Below are 15,451 nucleotides of genomic sequence, written 5' to 3' on the forward strand. Positions count from 1 at the left end.
ATTTGCTGTAACAGGCCCCTCCTGCAGGGCACTGCCCTTTTGCTGGGCTATAACCAACCAGGTAATTCCAGCTGTGGTTTTGGCCGTGGCTCTGGGCTGCAGCTGTCCCTCCCACGGGCTCTTATCATGCACAGGAGGGGAACCCACCACTGCTGCTCTGTGGATATGGAGACAAGTCCCAGGAGCCCTTCGTTAGCGGCAGCGATCTGAGCCGTTCACATCTTTGTGTCAGACTGCGGCGGCACAGCCACCTCTGCTCCTCCAAGCTGGATCAGCCTACGTCCTGGCTGTGAGAGCTTAACGTGTAGTTAAAACAAAAGCAACCTGAAAGGAACCCACGAGTACCAGCACAAAAGGTACAATAACATTTAATAGCATCTCGGAAGACAACACTGGTTATAAACTCACTTTTTGGCAGGAAAACAAAATGCACTTGGTCCAGGTTGCAAAAAGCCAACAGAAAACGGGGAAGGTCCGACAGCGGCCGCTGCTGTGCAGAGCCCTGAGCCATCAGCAGCTCCTGGCCCACCCAGCCCCAGGGGACAGCTCAGCCCCAGCTTTGTGCAGTACTTTTGCATTAAATTATTAAAAAGCAAAACAAAATAAAGAACTTAAGTTGTCATGATCTGTGCGGTTGAGATGAAAGTTAAAAAAAATAAAATAAGCGAGGCAGCAGGATTTACAATTTTAACAGCAACTGGGAGGAGTGGGAAGTAACGTGCAGCCCTAAGCCCTTCCCCTCCCGAAGCAGAAGCTCTCCCTGTAGAGGAGAGGGCTGATGGACAGCTCCACTCTGCACAGCCCAGGAGGCTTTGCTGTTCAGAGGCACTGGAAGCTGCGGTGTGAGCCATTCCCAGCTCTGCTCTGAGGCCGCGTGCAGTGAGCACCGTGCCTTCTCTGGATCCCTCTGAGATCGGGGCTGGGCAGGAAGGAACTGTAGGCAGCTGCAGTAGTAGCTTTGGTTGTGGGTTTCCTGGTGCTGGAATACAAGTAGCAGTGCCAGGACAGAGCTGGCAACCTGGAAGTGAAGACGGTCAGAGATGAGGAGAGTGCTCAGGAACGCAGGTGGAGTCCAGGGCGGATGGATGTCAGGCCAGCTTCAGGAACTCCTGCAGGGTGTTTTGTTCCACCGCTTCCACAAACAGCTCATAATCCTGCAGGGAAGAAACCACCCAGTCACTCACAAGTAAGAGGTGTGCAGCCCAAATGCCTCTGTGCCACGCGCTCCCTCCCATCCAGCAGTGGGGTCCCGCAGGCACACGCACTGTGCAGCACTGTGAAAGATGATGGGCAAAGCCACGACAGCCCACTGCCCGCGGTCACAGCCACCCCAGCATCGCACTGCGCTCCAAACACAGCCTAACACCAGCTGCGTTTTGTCAGTGCACCGCAGGGGAAACCCTTTGGAAAGCATCCCGATGACACTTACAGCAAAACCAAGGGAACCACTCCCCACTATCCAGCTTTCACAGCACCGATCCCCCTCAGCGCAGCAGTGGCCTTACCCCACAGTAGTGGTCCCCGTTGACAATCTGGGGCGGGATGGCTTTGGGGTTTCCTGCCTTTGCCCTCATCTCCTCCCGGAGAGCGTTGTCCTGGGAAATATCCACCAGCTCGTACTTGATGTTTTTCCCATCCAGGATTCTGGTCACTTCGCTCTGCTGGGATTTGATCTGGAAGCCGAGTAGCAAAGGCGACGTTATTGGGATGCGGGGAGGAGCTCAGAAGGGGGACTGCACACTCAGTGCATCGGACTACACCTGGCCGAGGGGAGGTGGGGGGAAGGGCAGCCCTTGCGGGGAGGGGGGGGGGCGCACACAGCACAGAGTTGGAAGCAGAACAGGCGGGGACGGGGCACCGAGAGAAAAACGGCAGGAGAGCAGAGAGGGAACGGGAGGGACGGGGCGGGGAGGGTCGCATCTCCACAGGAAGGGACACCCACCCGAGGAAGGGGCCCCCCCGCGTCGCCCAGCCCTGCCGCAGCCCCTCACCTCCCGGGAGCCGGTCACCGACGTGCTGTACACCTTCAGGGCGCTCATGCTGCGCTGGCGGCCGCTCCCTGCGCACAGCCCGGGCGGGGGGGAGGCTCGGAGGGCGGGAGCCGCCGCCCTGCATGTGACTGCGGCGACCAATGGGGCCGACGGGCGCGGGCATGCGGGGCTGCCACCGGCACGGGCCCGACCCGCGGAGCCCCGAAGCAGCGCAGCCCAGGACCGCGTGGGCACGAGTGGAGCAGAGTAGCTTTATTTTATACTCAAAACATTCGGTACAAACACTTGGGTGAAACAAACGCTCATCCGAATACACCCGTGCTCAACTCAAGGAAGACAACACGAAGCTGAACGCCAACCGCCTGCATACAACCCGCACAACGAGAGGGGAGCTACGTGGTCCTGCCCCCCCAGAGGTGGGGGCAGCGTTTAGCCACGAGCTTCGGGACAGCACCGCAGGGACATTCCCCGCACAGAGCACCGTGCGAGCGGAGGACACGGGAGCCAGGGCTCACCGAGGGTGCCGGGCTGGGGCAGCCTCGGGGCTGTACGCGTTGGCCGCCAGGGGCTGTTCTGCTGTGATCCCCTTTGTGCAGCCGGTTTTGGAGGGGCACGTGTGTCCCTGCCCCGAGGTGTCAGATCTCCCCCTGCACTCTGAGGAGAATGTGGCTGTTGCCAAACAGCACATCCCCAGCTCCAGGAGAGCAGCTGTGCAGCTCTGCCTTGCGTGGCGGAGCTCCCAGCATCAAGCTTTGGCCCACGGTGAGCTCAGGACACGGACTCAGCCAGAAATGGAACACAGCAGATGCTGGAAGCTCTGCACGCACTGTTGGGGGCAGCTGTCATGGCACACTAACCAGGATCACATCCCCTATGGTGGCCAAACTCCAAGAACAAAACAGATTTGGTCTTAAATTTTAACACACACACACAAACAAAACAACAACATCTCTCTGAAAATTAGGGCTCACAGCCCCAGTGTGAACCAAGAGCAATTGAAGGGGCAGACATTTCAGCAGTACGTTCCCTGTTTTACCACTGACTTCTCAGTTTGTGAGTCGAGTGAGATGGCAACCACCACCAGTTTCACCCTTGGCCCCACAGTATCACCTTGGGCCAACACTCAGGACTGTAAAGTTACCACTAAGACTATGGAAATAATGACAAAATTAACTGTATTCCACGCCAATTTAGAAACCGAATTGTTTGGCACAGGAATGGGGAGCAATCAGAGAACCAGAGACAGGACTAGAACAAAGCCGGAGTGGTCACAGCTTTGCTGGCATCAGGGAGAGCTCTCAGATCCAGCTGTAAAATCCTTCTGCCACTTTAGGACCAGGATGGCTTTCTCCCCAGCAAGCAGAGAGCCAAGCAGGTGTCTCCTCACAGGCCTGCAGCTGGGTCTCCCCATGCAGAGGCTCCCTGCAGCTCTGGCAGGGGTTACGTACATTCAAAGCTGTGCAGGATTGTTTGCAGTGGCTCTAAAGCCTGCCAGCAGATGCATTAGGCACAAAGCAGTGTGCAGACATGAAGCTGCTGTAGCACATTAAGGCACTTGAGCATCAATCCATTTCCTCTGTAGTGTGAATCATACACACACACTGTGCAGTTTCAGGGAGATAAAGGCTTAATGCTTCCAGGATGACAGGATCCAGGGACAGCATTTTGAGTCTTCTGTTTTAGTGTTGCTTTGTTCTCCAACCCCTGTTGGCTATCAAAAGACTCTGGTAGCATCTACCTGAGCAAAGCAGGTCCTGATCCACACATGGCTACACAAACATCCAAGCACATGGCACACAGCATCTGACAAACCTGTAGCATCATGATGGAATTAGTGGTAGCATAATCAGCACACCTGCTTGCCTGCAAAACCCACACATATCCCCTGAACGTTCTGACAATACTCCAGTCTTATAAGTTGCACAGGATCTGCACAGAGAATTTATCAGAAAGACCAGGGCATATATTTTCTTTTAGTGCTGGTTCTGTCACATTTGCATGCTCAGTGTCTGACATGCCTGGAAGGATACTCAGAATTTATCTCCCAGAGTGAGAGCACACCAGCTCCAGCAAAGACAACAACAACAACAACAAAACCAACCACATTCCATAAAATCAAAGCTATGGCAAAGCCTGACACTGAAGCCCTGAACGATTCCAGTTAGCCAGTCAGCAGATAAACACTTCTGGCAACAACCCCCAGTTTCTCCTGGATAAGCCACACATCCTGTACCCAAGCATTGGGATGGTAAAGTGCTGAACAGGTTTTCAGTTGTAGAAGTTCTAGTCTCCTGAGATATTCAAGTCTTCATTGCCTGTCTTACTTTGGGGAGAGAGCTCTCTTCACTGAGTGATGCAGTTGTCTCCCATATCCTGGGCATATCCGTCAGATATTGCTGTTCTTAAGTCCTCCACCTCTTTGTGAAGCTGTTTTACCTCCACCAGCTTTTTTGCAAGCACATCAGGGGTCAGCAAGTCATCCTTTTCCTTAGCTGAGTACTGCACAGCTGTGGAATTAGAGAAGGGAGTTATCTCAGGCATGCACTTCTGACCAAGTCCTGCACATTTGCGAGCAAGACAGAAAAATCAATGCACATCTGCAACAGACATATTACTAACACAGCTGTTACTGCACGCATCCTTAAAGCTTGCTAACTGCAGTAAGAAGGCTCAGAAAGGTAAGGATCTTCTTAACTATATGTGAGGTATTTAATTCTACTGTAGTACATGAAACAAAGGGTTTGCTATGCCATCACTCTGCATACTTACAGTGAATGCCCAGAAGCAAGGAGAGGTTAGGATCCTTGCCCTGAGCCCTCTGAGTGACAATGCTGTAGACAGACTGCAAATCCTGCAGGCAGCTGGCCAGCTCACAGTGCAACTCCTGGGCAAGGCGGGCAGTCTCAGCAGGCAGGGGCTGAGTTGTCAGCTCGGCCTGCCGGAGCCGTTCCTGAAGGGTCAGGTTCTTCTCAATGAGATCCTGGTTCTGCAATGAAAGCTGAACAAGCAGCAGTAGATGAGTGGTTGCTTGGTACAAAACAAGCACACTTCAAAGCAACCTGAACACAACTGCCCAGTGATGAGGGGAGCACCAATGACACGAGGACCAGGTTTATATATAAAGCCCTCCAGACTCTCTCCAGATGAGAGTGAACCAAGTGTGAGCCCTGCAGTCTGCTTTCCTGCCTCTGACAGGAAGCACTCTGAGGTTACGCCATCCCTGATGGGGTGTGACACAACAGAAGAGCTTCCAGGAAGCTGTGCACCAGCCCCTCATCCCAACACTGGACACCTCTTTCCTCAAGGGCTACTACTGTATTTAGGTTTCTTAGGCTTGAGACTGAGGCTCTCCCTGCCCTTCAGCCAGGACTGCAGTCGAGTTTAGTCTCATGTTCACTGCCTTGCTGCCCCCAACTGGCCACCTTGGTGTTCTACAACACAAGCCACAGCCTCATTTGAAGTTCCCAAAGCAGAAACTGCCTCTCCCCTCCTGTTTTTGAACAGAAGAGCTTCTTTTGGAGCACTGACAGGACAATTGACTAGCAGCAAGCAGGACTACAGTGCTGCTGACAGCAAATTAAGAGCCCCACTAAAAAACATTCAACTGCTCAGATACTCTACGTTGCTCTGACCTCTTTCACTGCAGTCCGGAGCTGCTGCAGTGCATTTTCTCTTCTCATTGCCTCCTCTTTCAGAGCGTGGCTTGTTCCTTCCTCCTGGGCCACCTGTTCTTCCAGGTTCTGGAAAAGTGGAAAAGACAATGGGAAAATGGTAAGTCTAGCTTGCTTTACAGAGATTGAATTTCCAGGTACCCCCTCAGTCACCTACTCACCTTCACTTGCAAAGACAACTGCTCCACCTTCTTCTGTTGTTTTTCCACAATCTGGAATCAAAAGCACAGCCATAACTATGGGCCAAAGGATTTCAGCAATGCCACCAGGACTCCTCCTTCAGTAGGACAGCAACCCCTCTCCTCCTTGTTCCTGTCCACTTACTATTTTAAATTACTGCCTATAGTAGTAGAAGATTTAGATTTCCTAATGAAAGGCACATTAGAAGTATCAGCTACAAACAGACCAGCAAATTTGCATTCTTGTGGTTTTCTTCTCCCCTCTACATTCTGCAGCTTTTCTCCAGTATTATTCCAGGAATGCATGGTTATCACACCAAGGACAGTTCTTAATATCCTTCCATTTAGAAGGCCAGAAACTGCTTCAGTGCAGTTGTAATTACCCATAAATGCAAAGTCCTCGATTTCATTTTTGTGCCCATTGTCACTCAGTGCACTGAGAACAACAACAAAAAAAGCTCGGTTCCCAGCTGGGAGAGCCCTTTACCTTCCTGAGGCAGTCACATTCTTTCTTCAGGGAGTCACTTTCTATTTTCTGTTTCTCCCCATCCTGTACAGGAGGGCCTCTATCTGCATTCTTTACACACTGCTGCACCTTGTCCTGCAAGCTGAAAATAGCATAACACCATGGGAAAAAACAGCTTTATTTGGGGTGTTTCCCTCACTAGACAATGCGAGGAGGCAAACTATTTTCACAGCAGATGTCAGTGCTCCCTGTTTGTATCCCAGCTTGCAAACTCCAAGATCTGCGAGAGAAGGAATCCCATTCCCTGGGCACAGCCCCAAGCATGATACTGGTGGAGACTCAGACACTGCAGGCCACAAAGATCTATTCTGCAAGGAATTATAGTTAAGCCCAATAATCAGAGGAAAGAAAAACTCGGGGGGATAAGAGAAGCTCTTTTTCTTCCTGCTACTTTGATGTTTTCCCACCCTCTACTCTTGGCATGCAGAATTTTAACAGCACTTTGGTGAGTGGTTGCATAATTTTCACAAATTTGTGGCAACCCTTTTCTGAGAGGAGGGACAGTAGATGTGCTAAATCATCACTGTTCTCATGCAGTTATTACTTCAGTCCTAAGATGAAGATTATTCTCATCCTTTACATTTTTACCTGCGCACAGTAGAAAGAAGTTCCAGCTCTTTGTGTTTTTGGGCTTCTAGCTGCATCTCTTGCTCTCTGAACGTAGCCCGTACATCTCCAAGCTCTGTTTCCAGTGCCAGCACTGTTTCTTGCAGAGCAGTACTCTTCAGTTCAAATTCCTTTAGCTGTAACAAAGACAACAGCAACACTAGAGATCTCCCAGGAATTTCGATCACACACAAAATGTTTCAGCTAACTACACTCACAGTGAGGATTTTTATTACCCACGTGGCCCCCTTCAGCTATAGCTCAGAACACTCCTTACCAAAAAATGGAGGACTGTAACTTCACTTGGGCAGCTACACAAGGGTTTATTTTCACCTGCAGGAAAGCCACCTGAGGAAGTATTTGAAGATTAATTATCATTACTCAGAGAAAGTTTTACCTTCTGACTCTGCTTCTGGTGGTCCTCAAGAGTTGGAAGATCAGCCAGGTATCGTTCCAGAGTCTCAATTCTCTGTTGCCTCTCCTTGTTTTGTTCAGATTCCTTCTGGCATCTCTTTTTAAGATTATTAATGTGTTTGTCTCTTCCCTTTACCTGCAGGAATGGTTATATACGAGATTAGTTTACATTATTTCTTGTCCATTCTTTGCTTCAGTCATCCACATACCTCATTAATCAGTTTGTTCAGCACACTACACCAAAATGCAAGACCACCTTAACCTCAGCAGCATTCCTGCTCATTTAGCTAAAGACAGGCTTCTTCTCTGCTCAGAAGTACTAAAATACTTGTAACTGCAGGAGGATTTTTGCTTATAAGCCAAATACTCTTTAAGGAGATCACAATATATTAAAATACATTGCTGTGAAAAACTTTCATTCACCTCACTACACTGACTTCTCACTTTTTAAAGAAAAGACATCTTCCCATCTCTAGAGCAATGGGATCATACCCTTTCTTCTTGTTTCTTTAAATCCTCTGCATGTTTCTGGATATTTTCCTTCAATGTCTCCCGGATCAGCTTTGCATCCACCTCTACAGCAGCCAGTTTCCTTTCTAGTTCAGTCTTCTCTTTGCTGAGAGATTCAGTCTTCTCTGTGAACTGTGCTCGGAGAAACGTGTTCTCTCTTTGTAGCTCCTACAAACACAGAAAGTCTGTGAGTTATGTCCATCAGAACTAACAGTTATTAACTGGCACTAAGCAGATGAGTTGTCTCAGAACTGTGTTCTTCTAATTCCCAACCATCATTCAGCCCATCTTATACACCGCACTCATCAGAGCTTGCAGGCACTTGCATCAAAAGCACAGCTTCTAAGCAGTCCTTGCACTTCAGGGCTTGAGATCTCAAGAGACAGAAGCTCTCAAGAGATGATAGATAATAAGGACCACATGAACAGAATAATTTTACTCTGGACAGCCCTCCTTCTTAGGATACAGCCAATAAACCAGCAGTTTCAATACATATTTCCCACTGACAGCCTGCAGCACCTGCACTCGCAGCATGTAGACATCTCCATAGGGTGCTGGACAGCCAAGCAGGGCACTGTGAACCTGCAGCTCACTTTCCCGGACCTTCTGCTCTAACTGGGAGATGTGTTGCCTCTGCCTGTGAACAAAGAAAAATGAAAACTGAAACAGGAAAAGCACTGTTCTCCAATATATCCGTTATTTTTAATGGCAGCCAAGAGCAGTATGACAAACAGTGCTACAGCTATAACTAATGCTTGATATAGCGAAAAGCACAGAGGAAAGACAACTCTACAACTCAGAAATGGCCTGCACAGAAGTAATGTGAAAGCTGTTCATTTTGACCTTTTCACAATTTGCTTCTCCTCCCCTCAAAAATTCCCTGCCACACCCCCACAGCAATGGTTATACATAAAACACAGAAGCCTTGTATGTTTTCTGGAAGATCCAGCTCAACTGCAGAGTTTATGAGGAACAAACATCAGAGGACTCAACATGAGCAAGCAGAAAGGTTACTCAAATGCTGAAGGCAGTTTTCTTTAGAATAGCTTTTTCAAAAGGCTTACAGTCCAATGGCATTATCTATTAGAAATGTTCTTTGCCGGTCTGAACTCACGGAAACAACCAACAAATTTAACAGCAAGATCTCCAACAGCTCCCAGAAACTCCTCAAGCATAGACTCAGTAGTTTTGACATTTTAGATAACTGTGATGTAAACAGAAATCTTTATCCATTATAAAATACAGAAAACTATAATTGAAATCAGTTTATTTGAACCTTTTAAGATCATTGTTTCACTTTCAAGATGGAGGGGGGGGGGGAAGCATGTTGAAAAAAAACCAAACCAAACAAGCTGCTTTCAAAGGTCAGCATGTTCATTCAGGTAAAATGGACTCAGATATGAGCATTCCTTGGTATTTTCAAAATTGTCCCTTCCCAAAAGGAAATACACAGGAGCCCTTAAACCCACTGTCAACTCTCACCTGTCAATGAGGAGCTCTTTCTCCTTGAGGAGGTTTTCATTGGAGTTCAGGATGCTGATCCACTGGGCTGGATCGGGTGTAGACACTGAAGGAAAATACACTGAGGGATGGTGGCAGGCACCTCCATTTTGTAACTGAAAGAGGAGACAAAATAAGGAGGGAGAGGTCTGTGCTCCACAGAGGTAGTTTCAACACTGCTGGAGCTATTTTGCACACAGTGTGCTCATCTGCATGCCAGGACATAGCTATTTCAGTCTCTGTTGATGTCCAAAAACAAGCAACTTTGCTCAAGCGCAACTGGAGTTTAACAAATAATCTTAGATCACTGTGCTTGCTCACTGGAAACAATCTGTCTCCATCAGGGTACAGCTAGCAAAAAGCAACAAGCAGTTCCCCTCCCAAAAATAAACAGCAGTTCATCTTCTGAGAAGATCTGTTTTCTAACAGATACAGAATAGGATTGTCCTATAAACTGCTAAGAACTTCTGAAATCTGACGTGTCTGACAGGATGTTTCACCTCAGTAACTGAACTCAACTATCCTGCAGTGTTTTAACACAATACAGCACTGCTCAGAATAAGCAGCAAACGATACCTGTGACACCACATGTTGTAAAAACAGGTTGTTAAGAAACAGACATTTTGTGTACGTTAGGAAAAGCAGAAGATATTTTCTCCCTCACGAAACAAGTCCAAAATAATAACTCATGAGGAAAAAGAGAAGATGGGTTTTAAACTCACACACAATATGCTCCCTACCTGCATTTGCTCTATTTGCAACTGCACATTTTCCAGCTTTTGTTTCCAAGCACTGAGCTCACAGACCCTCTCGTGTGGATGTAGTGTGCAGGTTTCTTGCACCCATGCTCGAGATGGAAGTGTTAAAGGTTTCTGAAATAAATTGTTGTTCTGGAGTCCTGTTGGCATCAGTCTGCTGCCACTTGGCCATGTTCCGTCCTGGGATTCACAGACTCCATTAGCCCCTGCAGCTTGCTTGATCTCTGGCAGCACGTTATAATGGTTTCCTCCTGCCTCAGTTGCCCCAGAGTTTGGACTGAATTTCTGAAACCTTTGGAGAGGGTCAGCACACAAACTATCCAGAAAGAGAGACTGATTAAGGGTGTGTTCAATGGCAGGGGTGTCAAACTTCCAAGTATCTTCTGTTCTCATGTGGTCAGAAACAGGACGCCAGGATGGTTCAAATCCACTTTCCCCTGAAGTCCCGTAGAGATGCAAGAGATCCCTGTGAGGCAGCTGAGATGACTTTCCAGCACTGAAGTCCCCATTTCTCACAAGTCCTGCATGTTCCAAAGCAGATCCTGGCAGAGTGGTTTTGGAAGTACTCTGCAAACAGCTCTTCTCTCCTGCTGAGCACAGCTTGGAGGGTGAGGTACCCAACGTAGATGGCATAACATGGGCTGTTGGTATGGTCACTTGGGTTTTAATAGGCTGGAATGAGGACCTGTTACTGGAATTGCAGAAGTCTGGGGAAAAGATAAACCATACTTAAATTACAATCCTGGAAATATTCTGATGTAAACAGCCATTTCTCTGCTGAACAGTTTTCCTAAAGAATCTCCTTTAAGCCATTCTTTGCCCCTGCCCCAAACAGCAGCGTGACAAAGGCATGCTTGTGTTTCCCTTCAGTACAAGTTGCAGGAACCTGCTGACACTTTCCTACCACAGTAAACTACAGGGAGAATCCAAGTTTAGCTCAGTACACATTCTTAACCGACTCCTAGCTATCTAGTATACTAGCTATTCCAGTATAAACTTATATAAACAAGGTTATCTTCCAGTAAGTTTAGAAATCAAATAAAAAGACTGAAACTTACTCAGCTGAACACTGAGACCTTGATCCCGCTCTGCTCGTCCCACAGCTCAGCGACTCTGAACCATACCCAAGCCTACCTGGAGCCTTTGCTAAGCCCATTGTGAGCTTCAAACACAGCAGAACACTACATCACCACACAACTGACTCCTCCAGGGTGCAGCAGCAAAGATTTTTCCAGAGGCAACAGTAATGGCTGTCACCTTATTGCTACAGGAAATGAGATACAGCGCAATCAGCCAACGTGAGCCTGTCCTGTCAGATGGGCACCAAACCTGGCTTCATGGAAATGCAGGGTTATTCTTAGCAGCTCTCAGATTTCAATACAGCAACAGCATGAGCTGAGAAAGGCAAACATCAAAATGCCTGTTCCCTTTCCTCCTCCTTATACACCATGTACCACATTAATGGCAGTTTTCTTCCAGATACACAAACTTGTTTTCTTGTTTCTTAGCCAAACTTCTTTGGCTGAAGGCCCACCTCCATAGGGCGCTCCATTAATCCAAGGTCAGGACTGCAAGGTCACCCTCCTGTGTGCTTGTAGCCTTTGCTTCTACATTGCTACAAGCAGTAATAAAGGGTAACACTGAGTATATGACTGAAACCAGGCTCTGAAAAGACAATCATCAAAACACTGGAAAACTCACAATAAGGACAAGACCCTTCCCACCAAGATGAGCAGGAAAGGTTTTCAGAGGAAAAAAATCTCTTCAGCCATTCCTTGGCTGTGTCCAGGAACCCCAGAGAACACTGCTACCGAGCAGACACAAGTTCATCCATTTTAGCAAACAGAGGAGAGACAGTACAATTTCCTTTTACAGCCTCTGAATTTATACCCCAGTACCACTGTCAAGAACTTGAGTCCTCTGACCAGCATGCCATACGTGAATGCTGCAATCAGTTCCTTGAATGTGCTGAGGATCATCACAACATTTCTATGTAACTGATGAACTGAAAGTCAACACAGTTCAGCTAGTTGTCAGTGCTGCAATTCAGCTTCAGCTCTTAGAAGGACTACAGCACTACGGACATCCAGAAGGGCAATTTCCCAAAGAAACATGGTTGTTACCTCCCCTGTCCTCAGCATACAACTGGATGTTTTATTATCCTGAGATAGGCTAGATGAGACACTTAAACATGCACTCCAGTAATATCTCTAGTAACCATAGAATCACAAAAGTCAGAAAAGACCTCCAACATCAATCCAGTCCAACCATCCACCTACCACCAATAGTTCCCACTAAGTCAGATCCCTCAGTACAACATCTAAACTCTTCCTGAACACCTCCATTGTTGGTGACTCTACCATTTCCCTGGGCAGCCCACTCCAGTGCCTGACCACTTTTTCTGAGAATGAATTTTTCCTGACATCCAACCTGAATCTCCCCAGCACAACTCGAGGCCATTTCCTCTGGTCCTATTGCTAGCTACATGGGAGGGGAGGTCAATCCCCATCCCACCACAGCATCCTTTCAGGGAGCTGTAGAGAGTGATGAGGTCACTGCTGAGCCTTCTCTTCTCCAGACTGAACAATCCCAGTCCCCTCAACCACTCCTTGATGTCATTCTTGTAGTGAGGGGCCCAATATTAACCACAGCACTCAAGGTGTGACCTCACCAGCACCAAGTACAGAAGGGTGGTCACTTCCCTGCTGGCAACACTATTTCTGATACAAGCCAGGATGCCATCGGCCTTCTTGGCCACCTGGGCACACTGCTGGCTCATGTGCAGGCAAGTGTTGATGAGGAGCCCCAGGTTTGTTTCCTCCACACAGTCTTCCAGCAACTCTGCCTCGAGCCTGCAGCACTGTGTGAGGTTGTTGTGGCCAAAGTGCAGGACATGGCACTTAGTCTTGCTGAACTATTGGCCTCAGCCCAGCAATCAGCCTGTCCAGGGGCTTCCTACCCTCAGGCAGATCGACACTTGGTGTCAACTTGGTGTCATCCTGACTATTTCTACAACCATTTAAAAAAGCCTTAATTTCAGTTCACACATTAAGATCATTCACACATTATAGCTCACTCAAAAAGGCACATGACAGCTTGTGAAACCTACAAATGCATTAAGTGTATTGTTTTAAAGAACAACATAAACCTCCTCTCTGCTGAAACAAGCATCAGTGAATCACTAACATTCTGTGTCAGTATCACCAATAAAAACACAAGTAGAAAAGAGCTACAGGACAAGAAATTTCACCTTCAATGCTTTATCTGAGTACATGCCTCTGGCATTCCCCAGTGAGAAACACACAGCTTTCACACTGACCAGACAAAAGTCACACCGACTTTAAATCTACAGAAACACCTCTAAATTATTTCCTAAAAAGCAGGCAAGAGACTTGCTGCTAGATCACTTGTATGTGCTATGTACCACTTGTATCAAACTTCGAGTCACCAAGATATCTCTATCAGTCAGTTAAAACACTTATTACAGTTAAAAGTCAACAACTTCTTAGAGAAACAGTAGTTTCTTTAATTACTCGTTTATGTTTTAGGCAGAATGTCTGCATAGTGAGGCACTAGTTTTGAAACAGCAACTAGACCTCACTATTGATTCTGCTCCCTCCAACTCATGCACTCCAGGGTCCAGTAATATGAGGCTGTTAAACTCTTGTTTAACCAAAAGTCCTGGACTATTATTATGCAGCCCCATGCTGACAATCACCTTCTGTGCTGCCGGAGCAAGAGGTCCCAATGCCCACATCACCACTGTCAGCCACACTGGGGTGGCGACTGGTACGGCTCTGGAACTTCACAGACAGCATTGGTGTTTTCCAGTCAGTCTCTGAGAAATTACTCTTCTGACCAATACTGGGATCTAGAGAGAAAAAAAACAGTGATGTTCACGTTTACCCAACAGACTGAAAAGCCTTACATAAGCCATACATAAATGCCCTTCGTGATAGAAAATAAACGGATACTTGTTCACCTTCCCATACTGTTGGTAAGGTGAGGTCTTGTCTAATTATAAGGAACTGAAATACATTCAGGTGACTAAAAAACAATCTCGTTATGGAAGTCAGAATGCATTATTTCCAGCAACGTCTGGTGATGCTCCAATACTGATTTAAAAAGAAAAAGGAGCAGTAGCAACGGCATGCAGCAATACTATTAACAGCAATGATAGGTTATTCTATTAATTGTTAAGAAATGATCAGGTATAATTCAATAAATGGGCTCGCTATCAAACGATTGCTGAGCCGTGCATCCGCTCTGCACGAAACAGACGCCTCTCCGTGAAGTTCTTGGTCAGTAACTCTTCCCAGGGCCACACGTCTCACAGAGAACCAAAAGAGCACCCCACCGCAGCACAGCTTTAAGGGACAGCCCTTACCCGACGGACTGCTGCGCTGGAGCATCAAGTCCGGCTGTTTCTCCAGAGCAGCCATCTTATCCGTCCCACGCCTCTACGGGGCAAGAAAGAAAGACGGTGCTTTAAATCACAACAAACCGAACCCCGCTCCCACTGCCCCAGCAAAGCAATGAAACGCCTCCAGCCCAACCGAGCGCTCATCGGGCACGAAGGAGCGGAGGGCCGAGCTCTGAGGAGGGGGGGACAACTGCCCGGGACGGGCGGAGGGGAACCGTTACGGAAGGGAACCGAATTCCCCGCGCGCAGCCGAGGCCGAACAGCGCGCCCTGAAGGACGGCCGCAGCGCCCACCTCCATCCGCCGCGCCCCGACCGTTACCGCCCCGGGCGCGGGGCGGAGCCAGCAGGCCGCGCCCCCTCTCTGCTGCCACGCAGCCAATCGGAAGACGCGGCTCGCGCCGATTGGCTGGCCGGAAGCCAGCCTGGGCCCCGCCCCGCGGCTTTTGGCGGAGGAGAAGTGTCAGCGGGCGCCACTGCGAAGGGGGGGGCGGTTGGGGGTGGGGGTGCTGCTTTCTCGCGCGTGCGCAGTGCTGCGAGGTGCGGGCAGCCCGAGCCCGCGTCAGTCGGTCAGCATCAGTCGGTTCCTGCTGGCTCCGCGCCGCTCCGTGCGGCTGTCACAGCGCGCAGAGCTCCGCGGTGCCCCTCCGCTCCCCTGGGAGAGCTGCAGGCCGCCACGAGGCCTCCCCTCAGCCTCCTCCTCTCTGGGCCCAACAGCTTAGCGGCCTCGGCCGGGCTCCTGCCGCGCTGCGGGACCTGTGTGCTCAGCGGGGCTGGAGGGAGCGGCCTCCGGTGTCACCTCCTCCCTTTCCCAGGAAGACGGCAGCCCGAGGCATGGGGGGGCTGGATGTCACCGCAGGGACACTGCACACGGC

At 48.9% G+C, this 15,451-nt stretch overlaps 2 protein-coding genes across 2 annotated transcripts; both read right to left on the reverse strand.

Annotated features, from left to right (window-relative positions):
• Positions 1–672: 672 nt before the first annotated feature.
• Positions 673–2,100, reverse strand: SH3BGRL3 (SH3 domain binding glutamate rich protein like 3). Its single transcript, XM_065744367.1, has 3 exons — positions 1,992–2,100; positions 1,506–1,673; positions 673–1,154 (listed from the first exon to the last, which is right to left on the reverse strand). Exons 1-3 carry the CDS (start codon positions 2,037–2,039, stop codon positions 1,089–1,091), a joined length of 282 nt encoding a protein of 93 aa, XP_065600439.1. The 5' UTR covers positions 2,040–2,100; the 3' UTR covers positions 673–1,088.
• Positions 2,101–2,463: 363 nt separating this feature from the next.
• CEP85 (centrosomal protein 85) lies at positions 2,464–14,887 on the reverse strand. Its single transcript, XM_065744363.1, has 14 exons — positions 14,872–14,887; positions 14,543–14,615; positions 13,874–14,026; positions 10,138–10,862; positions 9,380–9,513; positions 8,417–8,534; positions 7,880–8,065; positions 7,371–7,523; positions 6,956–7,110; positions 6,329–6,449; positions 5,824–5,874; positions 5,624–5,731; positions 4,761–4,989; positions 2,464–4,498 (listed from the first exon to the last, which is right to left on the reverse strand). Exons 1-14 carry the CDS (start codon positions 14,875–14,877, stop codon positions 4,335–4,337), a joined length of 2,376 nt encoding a protein of 791 aa, XP_065600435.1. The 5' UTR covers positions 14,878–14,887; the 3' UTR covers positions 2,464–4,334.
• Positions 14,888–15,451: the final 564 nt, after the last annotated feature.

Source organism: Cyrtonyx montezumae, unplaced genomic scaffold (assembly GCF_038088225.1).
Source record: "Cyrtonyx montezumae isolate F1298 unplaced genomic scaffold, pur_monq_1.0 scaffold_31, whole genome shotgun sequence".
In the NCBI taxonomy this organism is placed as follows: domain Eukaryota; kingdom Metazoa; phylum Chordata; class Aves; order Galliformes; family Odontophoridae; genus Cyrtonyx; species Cyrtonyx montezumae.